General features: G+C 43.2%; 1 protein-coding gene across 3 annotated transcripts; it reads right to left on the bottom strand.

The window, feature by feature from the left end:
- Positions 1 to 3,334: 3,334 nt before the first annotated feature.
- On the bottom strand, positions 3,335 to 16,588 carry LOC124037963 (proline-rich transmembrane protein 2-like). 3 transcript variants are annotated; one of them, XM_046353275.1, is made up of 5 exons: positions 16,290 to 16,588; positions 10,034 to 10,285; positions 8,047 to 8,333; positions 7,625 to 7,757; positions 3,335 to 6,701 (listed from the first exon to the last, which is right to left on the bottom strand). In XM_046353275.1, the coding sequence occupies exons 2-5, from the start codon at positions 10,200 to 10,202 to the stop codon at positions 6,685 to 6,687; spliced, it is 606 nt and encodes a 201-aa protein (XP_046209231.1). In that variant the 5' UTR covers positions 10,203 to 10,285; positions 16,290 to 16,588; the 3' UTR covers positions 3,335 to 6,684. The 3 variants fall into 3 exon arrangements, with proteins under 3 accessions (XP_046209231.1, XP_046209232.1, XP_046209233.1); XM_046353276.1 differs by lacking the exon at positions 16,290 to 16,588 and adding an exon at positions 14,322 to 14,513; XM_046353277.1 differs by lacking the exon at positions 16,290 to 16,588 and adding an exon at positions 13,051 to 13,632.
- Positions 16,589 to 16,796: the final 208 nt, after the last annotated feature.

Raw genomic sequence — 16,796 nt, forward strand, 5'->3', positions numbered from 1 at the left:
CTCCAGTGCTAGCATCTCTACACTGGCCTGCTGTTAAGGCTAGGGCTTATTTCATGGTTTTACTGCTAACCTACAAAGCATTACATGGGCTTGCTCCTATCTATCTTTCCGATTTGGTCCAGCCGTACATACCTACATGTACGCTACGGTCACAAGATGCAGGCCTCCTAATTGTCCATAGAATTTCTAAGCAAACAGCTGGAGGCAGAGCTTTCTCCTGTAGAGCTCCATTTTTATGGAATGGTCTGCCTCTCCATGTGAGAGATGCAGACTTGGCCTCAACCTTTAAGTCTTTATTGAAGATTCATCTCTTCAGTAGGTCCTACGTTTGAGTGTAGTCTGGCCCAGGGGTGTTTTATTTAAATTTTATTTTATCTTTATTTAATTAGGCAAGTCAGTTAAGAACAAATTATTATTTTCAATGACAGCCTAAGAACAGTGGGTGAACTGCCTTGTTCAGGGGCAGAACGACAGATTTTTACTTCGTCAGCTCGGCGATTTGATCTTGCAACCTTGCGGTTACCAGTCCAACGCTCTAACCACTAGGCTACCTGCCGCCCCAAGGTGTGAAGGTGAATAGAAAGGCACTGGAGCAACAAACCACCCTTGCTGTCTCTGCCTGGCCGGTTCCTCACTCTCCACTGGGATTCTCTGCCTCTAACCCTATTACGTGGGCTGAGTCACTGGATTACTGGTGCTCTTCCATGCAGTCGCGAGGAGGGGTGTGTCACTTGAGTGGATTGAGTCTCTGGTGTGATCTTCCTGTCTGGGTTGGCACCCCCCTCGGGTTCGTGCCGTGGTGGAGATCTTCGTGGGCTATACTCAGCCTTGTCTCAGGATAGTATGTTGGTGGTTGAAGATTTCCCTCTAGTGGTGTGGGGGCTGTGCTTTGGCAAAGTGGGTGGGGTTATATCCTGCCATGTTGGCCCTGTCTGGGGATATAGTCGGACGGGGCCACAGTGTCTCCCGACGCCTCCTTTCTCAGCCTCCAGTAATTATGCTGCAATAGTCTGTATCGGGTCAGGCTGTTATATCTGGAGTATTTCTCCTGTCTTATCCAGTGTCCTGTGTGAATTTAAGTATGCACCTTCTAATTCTCTCTCCCTTTTTCTTCTATCAGAGGCTGTAGGACCATGCCTCAAGACTACCTGGCCTGGTGACTCCTTGCTGTCTCCAGTCCACCTTGTCGTGCTGCTGCTCCAGTGTCATCTGTTCTGCCTGCGGCTATGGAACCCTGACCTGTTCACCAGACGTGCTACCTTGTCCCCGACCTGCTGTTTTCGATTATTATTTGACCCTGCTGGTCATCTATGAACATTTGAACATCTTGGCCATGTAGTTATAATCTCCACCCGACACAGCCAGAAGAGGACTGGCCACCCCTCCGAGCCAAGTTTCTCTCTAGGTTTCTTCCTAGGTTCCTGACTTTCTAGGGAGTTTTTCCTAGCCACCGTGCTTCTACATCTGCATTGCTTGCTGTTTGGGGTTTTAGGCTGAGTTTCTGTATAGCACTTTGTGACATCGGCTGATGTAAAAAGGGCTTTATAAATACATTTGATTGATTGATTCACAAGGTTCCTTTCAAACTTCATCATTAATCATACAAAATCAGAATAGGATCAAGATCAATACAGAGTTCTTTATCAATATCTTGGATTAACATAGTAGTGTACATACATACTCATACTGTATGTTTATAAAGCAGTCAATTAAGGCATGCACAGTCAGGCAAGTCAGCACAGATGTCTGATTCAGGATTATAGTATAGATCCATAACCAACGACAATAAGAAGAACAACACTGATTAACTAAGTGGGCCAATGGTCTGGAACCACCGGTGCTGCAGTCTGTGGATACCTCCCAAATGGCACCATATTCCCTATATAGTGCACTACTTTTGACTAGAGCTCTGGGAGTAGGGTGCCATTTGGGAGTTACCCAAGATCCCTTCTCCAAAGAGATAACATATTAAACAGGATATAGATTATATTGGACAGGAAGTAGCACATAACAAACGTGAAACGGGAGCAAATAGATAATTGTAAAGTGATCCTGTATGGCTCAGTTGGTAGAGCATAACACTTGCAATGCCAGGAATGTGGGTTTGATTCCCAACCATATATAGAAACGTATGCACGCATGGCTGTAAAACACTTGAAATAAAAATGTCTGCTAAATAGAATATAACAATATAATAATAAACCTATAGAAAATAAAAGGTGAAGAAGAACATTAATTGGTTGGGAATAATTCTGAATTAATGAATTAGTAGGAGAAAGAAGAAAAGGTGGAGATTACTCACCTGGTGGCTTGAAAGACTATTTATGTCTGCATATAAATAATCTCATGAACTGGTTGGTCATGATCGTTGCAATCACACAAGGTATCTACCGTCGAAGCATATGAATTGTGTAACTAGCTAACTGTAAACATGCTTTTTTTTAGCAGTTTTCTTGTCAAGGAAGCTCACAATCAACCGGTTGAATAACAGCGAAGGCCATTATCGAACATTGTTTCCTGCTGTTCTCGTGTAATGTCATCAAGAGAACAACAACACCAGTAGAAATAACAGTGAAAATAAAAATAGTAACCATAACAATGACAATAGTAACACTAGTGAAATAACTAGTGCTACAAATAATAGCACTAATAGCTCAATAACAGTCCATATCAAACCAAAGGCATAACCAGGTATATAAATAAATATATACATACATCTACAATATAGTGCAAGCAGGTTAAATATCCATAGTTGTGCACAACCATTGAGAAATGGAAATAAAAGAAGCCAAAAGTCAGCATTCACTTTCAGCTGAAAACATTTTTGCATATGTGGTTAGTACAAACAGACATGCAACACTTTTGGCGTGAATGGGGTTACAGGAGACTTCGACAATATCTTCTCCTTCCTCCCAAAGTGTGCACTTGTTAAGTTCCCTTCACTGATTTGAAAATAACTGGTACAATAAATACTGTAGAAACTGCCTCTAGCCAATGCCTTCAGGGTGGGGGAAAAAACAGCCACCAGATTTTGGCATTGGCTGGTAGAATGTATATTGTTACCAGCCACATTGGTGGCTGATCACACAGAGCATTTGGGAGAAGTTTTGTTTTTGCTCAACAAAGCGCACATGTAAAAAATTATTTTGAAATTGTGTGTGTGTGTTTATCTATTCTTGTGGGGACTTCTGGTCTAAACAAACAAAAACTGGGGACATTTTGTTAGTACCAATGAGGTCAAATGCTATTTCTAGGGGGTTTAATGTTAAGGTTAGGGATAGTTTTAGGGTTAGGGGCTAGGGTTAGTGTAAGAGTACAGGTTAGGGTTAGGTTTAGAGTTAGGGAAAATAGGATTTTGAAAGGGACTGAATTGTGTGTCCCCACATGGTTAGCTGTAGAAGACATTGTGTGTGTGTGAGTGCGTGCGTGTGCGTGCGCGTGTGCGTGCGCGTGTTTTCTGTGGCTGGTGGACCAAAATCTTTATTTCCCACCCTGCATGCCTCCACTAATCCAATGCTTTTAGATTTTTGGGAAGTAGTGAACGAGTGTACACTTCAGTAGAAAGGCAATATTATTGGGACACCACCCCCCCACTAACCCTCCAAACCTCAAACCCTGGCACTGTCAGAGTGGAACATCCTCACGTGTCATTCCCAATGGGAAACCCCTTCTTTGGTTTTCAACCTTATTGTTGCCTTTCTATGGTAGCTAGTCTAGCCTTCACGGGTGGTTCGGAGGAAGTGCTTCAAAACGGTCGGGTGGAACAGAGTCACAAAATAACAAATTGACATGGATTATTCTTGACTACTCAAAACAAATCTAAGTGAAAAAGTCAACTTTGGACGTGAATATCATGTGTCATCATGGCAAATAAATATGCATATTATTTATTTACAATGCGCTGCACAAGTCAACAAGTCTCTCAGCTACATAAAGATGTCCTTGGTGTAAAAGCATTAGAGTTAACCTATCCTCCATTAAACTCCTAAGTATAACACACTGTAAACGATACTGTAAACATGCACAGGGGACTGGGCTCGGGAAGTGAAGGGAATGTGTGTGCCAAGTAGAATATGATACCTTTAAACTGAGTGGGAGGGGACTGACTCACCTGCTTCTCCCTAAAAACAGCATCCAGGGGCAGACACACACGCACACTCTTAAAGACTATCTTATACACACACACACACACACACACACACACACTGCATTTCTCTCTCACACTCTTTCGCTCTCTCTCTCTCTCACACACACCGACAGAGCACTTAGCCGGAGTCAAGCCAAAGACTGCCTGGCCCCTACTGTACGTGGCTTGGCTCACATTCCAGGCTTTGGCACAGTGACACACTGACTGACTTCCAAAGGGAGAAGAGGTCATTCTGCTTTGTGAATAACAACCAGACAAGGGCAAACACTAAGCACATAGGAGCTGATACTGACCACGGTGGAGAAGGAGTACCAACTGACCAAATACCCCAGCAAGGTATTTGCATAGAATTTTAACAAAAGAGGCAACCATCAAAGATAATGACTACATATTAGATAGGTGAAAGGTAAAGTGGGCAATATATTTGCAATACTGAAGGGAGAGGAATGGATTACAACTGACCAGAGATGGTAGACTATGTTTAGAACTGTGTAAATACTGTCAAGCAGGCTGTCATAACATTGTTGTTGTGTAATTGTGAGATACATGGCTCCCTTGCAAAAGAGACCTTGGTCTCAATAGGACACCCTGTTAAAATAAAGGTAGAATTAATGAATAACGTTACCAATAAATGGTAGATAATATGGTGGTAGATACTGGACAGAAGAGGGGGAAATGAAGAGTAAGCAACAAAATTAAAATTACCGCCTGTCTTTTGTGTTTATTCTGTAACCAGCTCTGCTCCGTTCGTTTTTCCAGTCCAGTATCCTCAGACTTTTTATCCAGCATCAGTAACAAGCACCACACCATATCTCTCTCTCACACACGCACACGCACACGCACACACACACACACACACACACACACACTCTCTGTGCCGCCATCTGTGCCAAACAAAGGACTGCAGCCCATGCAGCTATCCCCAATCCTCCCCTCCCTCTTCTTCTCTCCTGTTCTTTATCTCCCTCTTTCTCTCAGCCAATGAGAATCAGTCATTCTGACACTATGTGTATGGATGATTGTGTGTGTGTCCGTGTGTGTGCATGTGCTCGTGTGGGGAGGGGTAAGATAGTGTTTGAGAGTGCATATGAGTTACCAGCCCAGCCTCAATCCCAAACCCAGAGTGGCTCATTCTCTCCAGATTCCAGTTATTTTTAAACGAAAACGATGAAGCAAAGAGATGGAGACCCCAGGTTTGTCCCTAAATTAAAGTACAGATGGTACCATCTGTCTCTAACTCCTCCTCCTCCCTCCCTTCACAGAAAATAACAATCTGGAACAAATTCAGAACTAAAAAGAACCCCCCCAATCAACATCATCACATTGATCAAAGATCAATTCCAATCCCTCTCCCTCCCTAACTCTTCCTTTGCCATCTTTAACATGATCCTATAGGGTGGGCTGGTTTTGGCGTCACAGTTAAAAGGATCCCTTGGTTGTGTTACAGAGGTGTGGACTGACTGGATATGAATGATTCAGTGGAAGGAAATAATAACATTACAGAGAAAACCAGATGTCCTTTCCGGCAACAATAGAGACACTTTGTGTTTTGTCACATTGGAACAGCCTGGGAGGAGCAGCCTGGGAGGAGCAGCCTGGGAGGAGCAGCCTGGGAGGAACAGCCTGGGAGGAACAGCCTGGGAGGAGCAGCCTGGGAGGAACAGCCTGGGAGGAACAGCCTGGGAGGAGCAGCCTGGGAGGAACAGCCTGGGAGGAACAGCCTGGGAGGAACAGCCTGGGAGGAGCAGCCTGGGAGGAGCAGCCTGGGAGGAACAGCCTGGGAGGAACAGCCTGGGAGGAACAGCCTGGGAGGAACAGCCTGGGAGGAACAGCCTGGGAGGAACAGCCTGGGAGGAACAGCCTGGGAGGAACAGCCTGGGGGAACAGCCTGGGAGGAACAGCTTGGGAGGAACAGCCTGGGAGGAGCAGCCTGATCCCGGAAAATCATGCAGAGACTTTAAATACATTCTGAGACTCAGGCAAGCAGGAGATCATGGCATCGTTGACCAGAGTTAGACTCGTTAGACGCATCTCTCTCATTCAGAGGAACCAGTCTGTTTGTCGCTGTCTATCCCACCTCAGTGTTGTTCTACCTGAAGCCTTCGACCTTCTGAGTGATGGTGGCAGCCAGTGACAAGTGGTCAAAAAATAGATGGGTACTGTAACTCCTGATCACCGTTGACGGTCAATAAAGTAACACCCCCTATACTTTCAATGCATTTGTCTGCAAAAGGTGGATAAACACAGGAGCAGAATGTGTGTAAACGACGTTTACGTACATTTACCCTGCACTACACCACTGGTGGCAGGTGTAGGAGGTGTAGGAGGTAGAGGTGACGGACTTGTCTATCTGTTTCAGAGAACATATTACAGGCCATACATGATAGTGCAGCAAAAAAGGGGTCCAATGGGTATGCTGTAGGTTGCAGGTGCTTTTGTAGAATAGTGTTTTGATCGTAGGAGAGGGGAAAAGTCTGGTTGGGATGGTTGTTGGTGTGCTTGTCTTGCGATCTTGCTCCTGGTTTCCATGGTGACCCTCAGGATTTTATTATACCTAATAATAAAGAGAAAGCACAAGGGTGTTTGCAAAAATGTCATCAATAATGTTATACAGTACAAACACTGAAAACGGTCTAACTCAAACCAACCACAGATGGACGCAAATTAGGAACCAGACACATCAAACGCAGGTTGGCATTTATTTGGGATGAATCTTGTCCTGGAGGCAGCTCTGCAGGGTGGTCACTAGCTGGCCAAGCCACAAAGTCATAAACTCAGATTTTAAACCCACACCCAGGCACCGACCTCCTGGGGCCCCCCACCCCTCCCAATGATCTTTTTGGCCCCCAAACCCAAAATAAAATAACAAATAATAATAATTTGGTTGGGGGCCCCTTAGAGGTCGGGGGCCCAGGGGCACGTGCCCTGTGTTCCCATTCTGTAAACTGGCACTGCCCTAACTTTAACCCTAACCTTAACCTCATGCCTAAGACTAACCTTAAATTTTTTTCATAGTTTTTTTACAATATAGCCATTTTGACTTTTTGGCCCATCTAGTGGAAACCGCTCAGCTCTGCCTCCTGGACAAGATTCCTCCCAATAAATTTCAACCTGCACAAAAATAAAATCTGGGATTGAATCCGATCGCATTTGTAGACAATGCAGCTTTTAAAGGCAATGATCCATCGATTGCATTAACGGTAAACTCGGCATATGTCGACTAAATATAGGAAATTACCTTTAAATGGAGCGTTGTTGACACAATCAGATTGAATCCCGGGCCAATATGTGGGGAAAAAAACTAAACAAAGGTACAACAATGGGCACTAACCTAACCAACCACCAAAAATCAAGCACAAACATGACCAAAAGCAAGACAGAACACACACAAACAAACAGACAAAAGCTGCAAGTAACGACAGACACAAAATGGCACCACAACAAGAACTTGAGAGCTCAGCCACTTTGACCACTCACTTCCCCAGTTTAAGACGATGGCTGCGATAATGATGATGACCCCGCCAACTAGTGAAACGATGGACAGCACCATTGCGTTCCGGCCCAGACGCCGCGCCCCGTCTACGTTACCCAGCTGCAGGCTGTTCCTCGACTGGAGAATAGGGTGAAATGTTATTGATTAGGTTACAAAATGCTGGTTAAAACACACTGTGAAGACAATAGATTAAAAGCAGTGGGTGGCAGTCCCATCTCTTCTGACCAGAACATTGGCCATCATTTTCTGTTCATTTCCCAGCAGGTGATCACTAACACACAAGCGGCCAACCACTGTTTTTAGCTGTTCTTCTTTGTGGTGTTTCTTAGATATCACACGCACGCACGCATTCCTTCACAGACAACACTTACAAACCACATGTCAACTACTTAAAAGTTCCACTCGCCATAACAGAGAAGACGAGAGCCACAATGTTGATCGGCCACAAGGGGCAGAAGCAGGACAGGATGGCCAATATTAGGTAGTCCCTAGGGGGCTTGCCGTCGTCCTCCTCTGTCACGGTGCTGGGATGACGGCTGATGGAAGGCCTGGGAGACCCTGCCCCATGACCCAGCAGGGACCCAGAGCGGCTTCCTTTCCTCGCCCGGCCGTTGGTTGGTTTGGCGTGTTGCAGTCGCTTTGGGGACGAGATGGAAGATGTGGGCGAGAAGTCGGCAGCACACATTCCATTACCTGTAGTAGGGTGGGTAGAGGGAGGCAAGGAGAGGGAAGGAGGGTGAAAAGGAGGGAGGAAGAAGGAACGAGAGAATGTCCTCATTGTTTCGTCACCAAAATCGGGAATCCTGACATTATTCAACATTTATAGATGGGTTGGCTGGAAGGTGTGTGTTGTTATGATTCTGAACGGTCAGATAACTAGCAACAGTGCCAAGAAGCTGCCATTAGCAACGTACATGCCCCTCTCACCTGAGGATCTGTCTTTTTCAGCCATCTATTTCCTGTGTTTTGAGTGGTGCAAAATCTACTTGTCACTTAAATCTCGCTGGATTGATTGCTTTCATATTACTAGTGACTGTACACTGTAACGTTACTGCATAATTGTAGCTGGCTTACTAACGCGTTAGTTATATTAGCTATGTTGATTATGATGTTACTTTAGCTAATATGGTGACAATGATGTAGGCTGTGTGTAGCGTTTATAGTATGGTTTGGCTTGGAAAGGTTTTTTCGCCTGGTAAGGCGAAGGGAAAAGGTCAGAGGAGGAGAGCAAATAGCTGCGAGAAGGAATAATCCGTGGCTGTTATGAAAGTGAACTGTGTTTACGCGTGATCAGGGGTGTATTCATTCTGCAAATTCTGTGAGAAAACGTTTCTTAAACGGAACAAAATGGGGATAAACATACTCTGGTTTGCAACTGTTGGACTAATGATTACACCCTATATCAGCTCGATGCAGGCAAGAGTGTGCAAGGTGGTATTGAATGGTTCACTGTCTGTCCATGTGATACGGTCTGTCTCCTCAAACGTTTCTCTCAACCTGTGTGCACCTACATTGTAAACTGTCATTCATAGACGAGGTTGTAGCAACCTCATGATGGGTATTGAAAAAATTAGAGTATCATATAGTAGCCTAAACCTATCTCTGTTACATTGAACTGGGTGAATGGAACATGAATGACAATGGAATGTAATAGAAATAAGGCCATGCTCATGATGACACTGATCGCCATTGATGTATAGATAGGTGTAATCTAGAGCTCTCTCTCTTGCTTCTCCTTCATTTTGGAAGAAATTAATTAGTTCAAAACTGTTCTAGAGCGTGTTGATTTTTAATCTGAAGGTATCCCGTTATTGACACACTTGTTGAACTATGCTGCACAACAACAGTAATTAATCAATATATTTGTACAATTCTCAAAAGGCTCTGAAACCCCTTACAAAAACATACTGCAGTCAGAGTGCAGTATAATTGCAAATACTGCGTCCAAAGTACCACAGTTGATTGCAGTTACTGCACCTTCTTTTTTTTAAGGGCACAAGGGATTGACATATTGTCTGGTCAAGCCAATAACCTAAATTGACTTTTAGTTTGGGAGGGGGTGTAATTGAAAGAATAGAGAAGGGAGGTGGGGATTGAGCCATTGAAAAAATAAAGGGTGCTGAAGAGAAGGCAGCTATCTGTAGATCATGCATCTGTCTTAAGTGATTCCTGGACAGACAGGGCCAGACACTCAGGGAAATGAGAAGGGGAAGTGAGGGGACAGCTCTAGAACACAAACATTCATAGAGTTGTAGATCACAACAACAGAGATGAGCTCAAAGTGTTGAGAGGGGTGTTAATTGTAAGTTGGGATGGATAGGGTTGAGAAGAAGGAGAGGGTGGAAGGGGAGGGTGGAGGACAATATGGGGGAGGTTGTCGAATATTTATTTACTGGTCTCCATCTTCTCGCTGATTACTGCCAAGTGGTCTTTGGATTCCGATTGGCTGGAGTCAGGGGCTGTCTCTTGGTGCTCAGCGCTGGTTGGCTGGGAGGTGATGGTCTGCTCCGGCTGCTGTTCTCCCTCTGCTCCACTGGGGGCAGCACTGGTGTTGGAAGACATGGCGGAATGCGGACAGTGTTGTTTCACTGGTAGTTTGGGCCTTTTTGATGATTGGTCTTGATTGGACTTTTGATCTTCTTCAACTGAAATGAATGGGGGAAATAGGGAACATAATACATTTTACTGTTACTTGCATTGTGGTGTTATCAAATTACCAGTTTGTTAGCATGGAAGTCTTACAGATCATGCAATGTTCTGATCAACCATACCATATACTATAGTCTATTGTTTCTAAAATGTTTATACAGGTATACCAGGAACCAGCCAGGAAGCTATGGCTTTCTTAATTGGGGGACTGCTTAGATCAATCTTGACATTTTACCAAATCGTAGTCAGCTAATCATCTGAGGGGCGGGTCAGCAACATCCAGGGACCATATTGGAAGGAAACTGCTCAGGAAACTGACTTTAAAACAGTGTAAAACTCAGGCTGCATTAACATTGTAGTTACTCCACAACACTAACCTAATTGACAGTGTGAAAAGTCAGAAGCCTGTAAAGAATACATTTTTTTAAATTTATGCATCCTGTTTGCAACAAGACACTAAAGTAATACTACAAACATTTGGCAAAGCAATTCACTTTTTGTACTGAAGACAAAGTGTTATGTTTGGGGCAAATCCAATATAACACATTACTGAGTACCACTCTCCATATTTTCAAGCACAGTGGTGGCTGCATCATGTTATGGGTATGCTTGTAATTGTCAAGGACTAGGGAGTTTTTCAGGATAAAAAAAATGTACAGAATGGAGCTAAGCACAGGCGAAATCCTAGAGGAAAACATGGTTCAGTCTGCTTTCCACCAGACACTGGGAGATTCACTTGTCAGTGGGACAATAACCTAAAACACAAGGCAAATATACACTGGAGTTGCTTACCAAGAAGACAGTGAATGTTCCTGAATGGCTGAGTTACAGTTTTGACTTAAATATACTTGAAAATCTATGGCAAGTCCTGAAAATGGTGGTCTAGCAATGATGAACAACCAGAGCTTGAAGAATTCTGAAAAAAAGTATGGGCAAATGGTGCAAAATCCAGGTGTGGAAAGCTCTTAGAGACTTACCCAGAAAGACTCAGAGCTGTAATCACTGTCAAAGGTGCTTCTACAAAGTATTGACTCAAGGGTATGAATTCAGGCTGTAACACAACAAAATGTGTAATATGTCAAGGGGTATGAATACTTTCTGAAGGCATATACTGTAAGGAATAGGGTACCTTTTGGGATGTAACCAGTATGTCCATAGAGACTACTGCCAATAAACATTGTGCCTGCTCTGTTAATAATACACTGTTGCCGGTAGCAACCGACTGACAGATGAGAATATCTTTCCACATAGGTATGACAGCCTCTGGGAATGTGAGATGTTCTTCAAAGAGAGGACATTTTTTGAAGAGAACATGTTTGTTACAACTATGCAATACAATAAAGCAATAACACAGCAAGGAGTTGTAAGTCGCTCTGGATAAGAGCGTCTGCTAAATGACTTAAATGTAAATGTAAATGTAGTTGGCTATGACTGAAGACCCACAATGTTATACAGAAAACCGAAAAATAAGGAAATTATTGGAGGAACAAAACCCAAACCAAAAACGAAAGTGATATATACTATTCCGTAACAGAACCATTATTTTAAATGCATGGTAAATGGTTAATAACGTTCTATTAAGCTCCGGGAGTTTTGTTTCCAGTCCCACAAAAATCGCAACAAACTGCCTATGAAAAGCCCTCACTCTGTCACTTAGAAACATATTCCAGCATGTGCCTGCCAGCTGTAAATGGCAGACTACAACCCCAAAAGGTGTATTGCCGCTGCCAACTGGACGGGTTGAAAAAACAGGGTAAAAAGAAAATCCGATCTATGTGGTTCCAACCCCTGGTTATAATGCCACAATATCTAGGTGTTGACCATGACAGGAATTGTAAAAATATGAGCTCCCTTGTAGGATGTCATGAAGTATCTGACTCCTCCTTAAGATAAGCCACACCCACCAAGCCCCACCCCCTCGAACCTTTATGCCACACCCCTCCTATCTGCATACCTCTCTCAGTCATTGTTTCCAGTCTAACTACACAACGCCTTGATAGGTGTTTTAAATATCTGCTAACCACGTCATATAATAGAACAATCTAATGCCTGAATGCCCAGTCGATGACGTGGCACGCAGCCATTGATTGGTATAACGCAACTTCTGCAATGTAGTCGGCCTGGAATGCGACCAAAGTCTTCCGACAGGTGACATCACACCTACGTAGCCTTATTCCCTTACATAAGTTACACAACCTAAATTAGCTAAGTTAGACAACCACATATCACAGTCACTTGACTGACCAAATCTGACATAAGACAATTCTGTCAACCCTCTTGTCGTTCTGAATGGGTTAGAGTGAGGATTAGACGTAATAAGGATCAGTCCGTATCGAACAGACAAAGGCTGGGATTCATTCAAACCCGCCATAGAGACAGAATCATTGCATCAATTGTTTCGGTTTTTGGTCGCAGGTTCAGGAATGGCTGAAGAATTGCAACATTTACTTCGAGCTAACTCTTTAGATAGCATTGCTGGGTGATTTGAAAAGTCATAGATCAAACAAAAATATAAATGTAAAGCGTTGGTCCCAAGTTTCATGAGCTGAATAAAAAGATCCCAGAAATGTTCCATATGCACAAAAAGCTTATTTCTCTCATGTTTTGTGCACAAATTTGTTAACACCCCTATTAGTGAGCATTGAGTGTCTGCGTTACCAGGAGCTAAAATAGAAGTTGCTTCTATTTGTGACGCTGAAGTTGATGCAAGTCCTGCCTCTCCCATCTCCTCATAGGCTTTTAGAAGCATATACCCACGTACCTTCGATTGTGGTAATACACCTTATTATGAAAGTCCAAAGAAAAAGCCTGGAAGGAGAGATGACTGGAAACGATTCGGTTGAACGTTTTATGTGTGGATTAATTGTCGGGAGTAGAGGACCCTGTGCATTTCAGGTAAAATAGCTACGTTTAAATCCCAGGACAAATGAGCTAGCAACAGCAAGACAGCTAGCTAAATAGGACAGGGTAGCTAGCGACTGCAATCTAGCTAGCTAAATTGTCATACATATTTAATGTTTTTCGGCCTGTCCCCAGATTAATATAGTTGGTTCAGGGTTTGTTTTGATATTTCAACCTGCGTGCAATGATCGCGTTTGGTGGGGACAAAATAGAATTGCGCATGCGCGGTTTGAGCATGGTGTAACATTGTCTCGCTGCTCCCAAAAACAAGCAAAGTTCCCCGTAATCATTTTGTTGCACATCTGCAGAGCTGATATAATCACTATTTTAGTAGTTCATCGAAGTAGGTATGGCATACTTTCAAGACTGCTACAACTATCAATCAGGGTAGTATAACTATGCCTCCCGAACTTCTCTATCCCTCTCATTGCTGTGTTGACTACATTCCTCCCCCCTGCGGTCTGTGTGGGTCTGCCAGGAAGAATATGCGCAATGGATTCTGGTCATTGTAGTTAATTACCACATTTTCTGCGCTGAACTTGGCTTAATATTTGCCTATTGAAAACTAAATTCCCTGCAGTGTTTTTGATTTGATATCTCGTGCTTGATATGATTTCTCTCTAGAGAAACAGCGTGTTGAGCTCACAAAAAAAGGAACTATGTAATTGAACCGACGTTGGTCAATTAGTTGTTTAATAATCTGAGAAAAAAAACGAAATTTCAGTTAATTGCTCGGCACTACGTGACGTTGTCCATTATATTAGGCTTAGGCTACCAGCATTATTGGGCTATATCAGCCAATAGGCTAGACATAGTTTGAAAGAGAGACAGAGTTGGGGTGAAATAGAATAGGAGACTGGACATTTGCACTTAACTTGAACTACGTTTTGCATAACATTTAGCAGGCAGAGACAAATAAATGTGTTACCAATACTTCATATCTAGACAAAGTAGAAGCCTAAACTATAGCCTGTCATACTTCGGAAGTTTATTTCCTTGAAAAGACAACTGCCCGGGTTTATCCGTCCATGCACATAGCCTACAGGCTATTTAATTGAGACAACACATATTAGGCACACTTGATCTCGCAAGCCCAACAAAAGGGGAATGCAGCTATATAGCGTCAATTACCTTTAAAAGTTAAGTGCAGTGCGCTTGCCGACAAGGTACCTTTGACTCCCGGCCTTACTTCTACACCTTGCCATCTGAATATTCATTATCTTGTAAATACTTTCATTTAATTTACTGGGTTGTTAGCAGTGGCAGATTTAGGTATAGGCCACAAGCAGCCCAGGGCGTCATCTTGCCGGTTTTCTATCGCTCGTTTGCAAGTCACGTCAATGATATCATGTCACCGTGTGGGTCAATTAACCTTATCGGAGTAGGCGCCCTGATTCTAGTTTGTGAGCTAGGCAGGCTACTGGCTGGGAAGGTCTCCCACTCAGAAATAGGAGATGGGGAGGGGATAGGTTGACCTCAGGTCTCCCCACTGGAAGCCCAAGGTAGGGGGAGCGGGGAATCTATCAAATAGTCCACTTTGTACAGTACCAATGCAAATAGTAAAATCAGTCACACTACGAAATTATACCAAATAAACCACAATTCATTGATAATACTGCGAATATACAGTTTCATAGACATACTGTTACATTTTTTTTGGTTTGTGCGAAATCGTTACGAATAATATTAAACCAGTCTGCACACCACCAAAGTGAATTGGTTTAGTCTCGACTCTTTGTTGACAGTGTTGGGGGATGGGTAATGTATTGAAGCTTGAGTGCCAAATCAACACAATATTGTTTCTATTTGTCTCTGGTTACTTATTTTGATATTTGAGTCTTATTTCTATATTTTTATAGTTTTAAATGTTATAATTATTTATTTGTGTTGTTCCAAATGTCTGAATAAAAATGACAGTTAGTGCAGAATGGCACAAGTCATACAAGCTAGAACCACCACTGGTTGTTAGAGTATACTGTGTGTATCCATTTGGGCTCAACATAGCTCCATCTAAGAATTTGTTCTTAACTGACTTGCCTAGTTAAATGAAGGTAAATCAAAATCTGAGAGCTGTTACATTTCTCCAGCTCCATCCCTCAGCTTTATCGAAAAACCAAATGGCCGGTCTGCAGCTTGGCTGAAAACTAATTAAGGATGTACATGTCATTTGTAAAAAGGGTTCGGCCTCACTAAAAGGAGTTGTTGAGTCATCAAATCTAATCTAAGTACCACCCAACCCACTTTACAAAGATGAATGTTGTAAAAATATGAACTTATACGATGTAATGGGTATTATAATAAATATTGTACATTATGATGACATTTAAATATAAATATCTGCCATTCATGCAGGTAGTGAGACTGACATAGTAGAGGAGATGTGGTTAGAATGAAGAGGGGATGGAGGAGAGAAGGGAGGGGAGGAAAGGGGGATAAGCACATCACGGAAAAGGTGATCTTGGCACACCTAGACCTGTGTGTGAGAGAGTGTGTGTGTGTGTGTGCGCGGGAGGGATGGAGTGGAATATGGAGAAGGACTTGCGGTGAATTGCACATTATAATTCAACAAAAAAATCAGGAACACTGTATATTCCAGCAAATTCTATGTAAAGATGATACATTATGTATTACAATGCTACGTGACTTATGCAGACGAACATAGATCTGTTTGAAAAACAACTGAATGCATAATAAAGATGCCTACACACACACACACACACACACACACACACACACACACACACACACACACACACACACACACACACACACACACACACACACACACACACACACACACACACACACACACAGAGAGAGAGAGAGATAAATACACATGGACCCTCTCCCTGGCCTCGCTTGGTCTTTCTCTCATGTACAGGAGTAAAATACAGAATGAACAAATTACTGGTGCATTTTCTCTCACACACAGACACATGCGGGCGCGCTATTGTCTGCATGCACACACAATGATGACACACCCACTTCAAACCACACATGCAGTGAATACTGTACACTACAGATAGGTTACTGTACACCACAGAGAGCAAAATATGAACTAAATCACATAGAAACCGCATGCTATCCACCTAGGCCTACCTGATCTTATTGAGTGACATGAAACATTATCCTTAACATTTAGCTTTTCTTGATCACAATTCCAAATATTACTGTAAATGCAACGTGTATTAAAAAAGAGAAAATATGACAGGTGTTCAGTAGGCTACGATTAAAATCTCCACCCAGAATTCGTCGAATTGTCTTTTTCTTTTGATACAGGCTATGGTAAACGGTAACGGTCAAATTAGGCTACAGACCACACCGGGGGAAGCCAAATTGCGCTCTTGTGCTTGCTATGTTGCTACCTCATCTCGCTCTCGCTCTCTCTCTCTCTTTTGTTCAACGGCGCTGCAGGATTGAGGAGAGGGAGGGGGAGACAGGAAACTCCTATGCCCGGAGGCGGGTAGAAAGGAGGGGAGAGAGGGAGAAGTCGGCGCAGCACATGCAATGGGATGCTTTCGCTCGCTTTTCTCTCTCACCCCGCGTACCCTTACTTTTTTTCTCTCAGGGTCTATTTTGCTGATGGGGAAATAGTAGACCAACGCG

The sequence above is a fragment of the Oncorhynchus gorbuscha genome, linkage group LG06 (genome assembly GCF_021184085.1).
Source record: "Oncorhynchus gorbuscha isolate QuinsamMale2020 ecotype Even-year linkage group LG06, OgorEven_v1.0, whole genome shotgun sequence".
Lineage (NCBI taxonomy): Eukaryota > Metazoa > Chordata > Actinopteri > Salmoniformes > Salmonidae > Oncorhynchus > Oncorhynchus gorbuscha.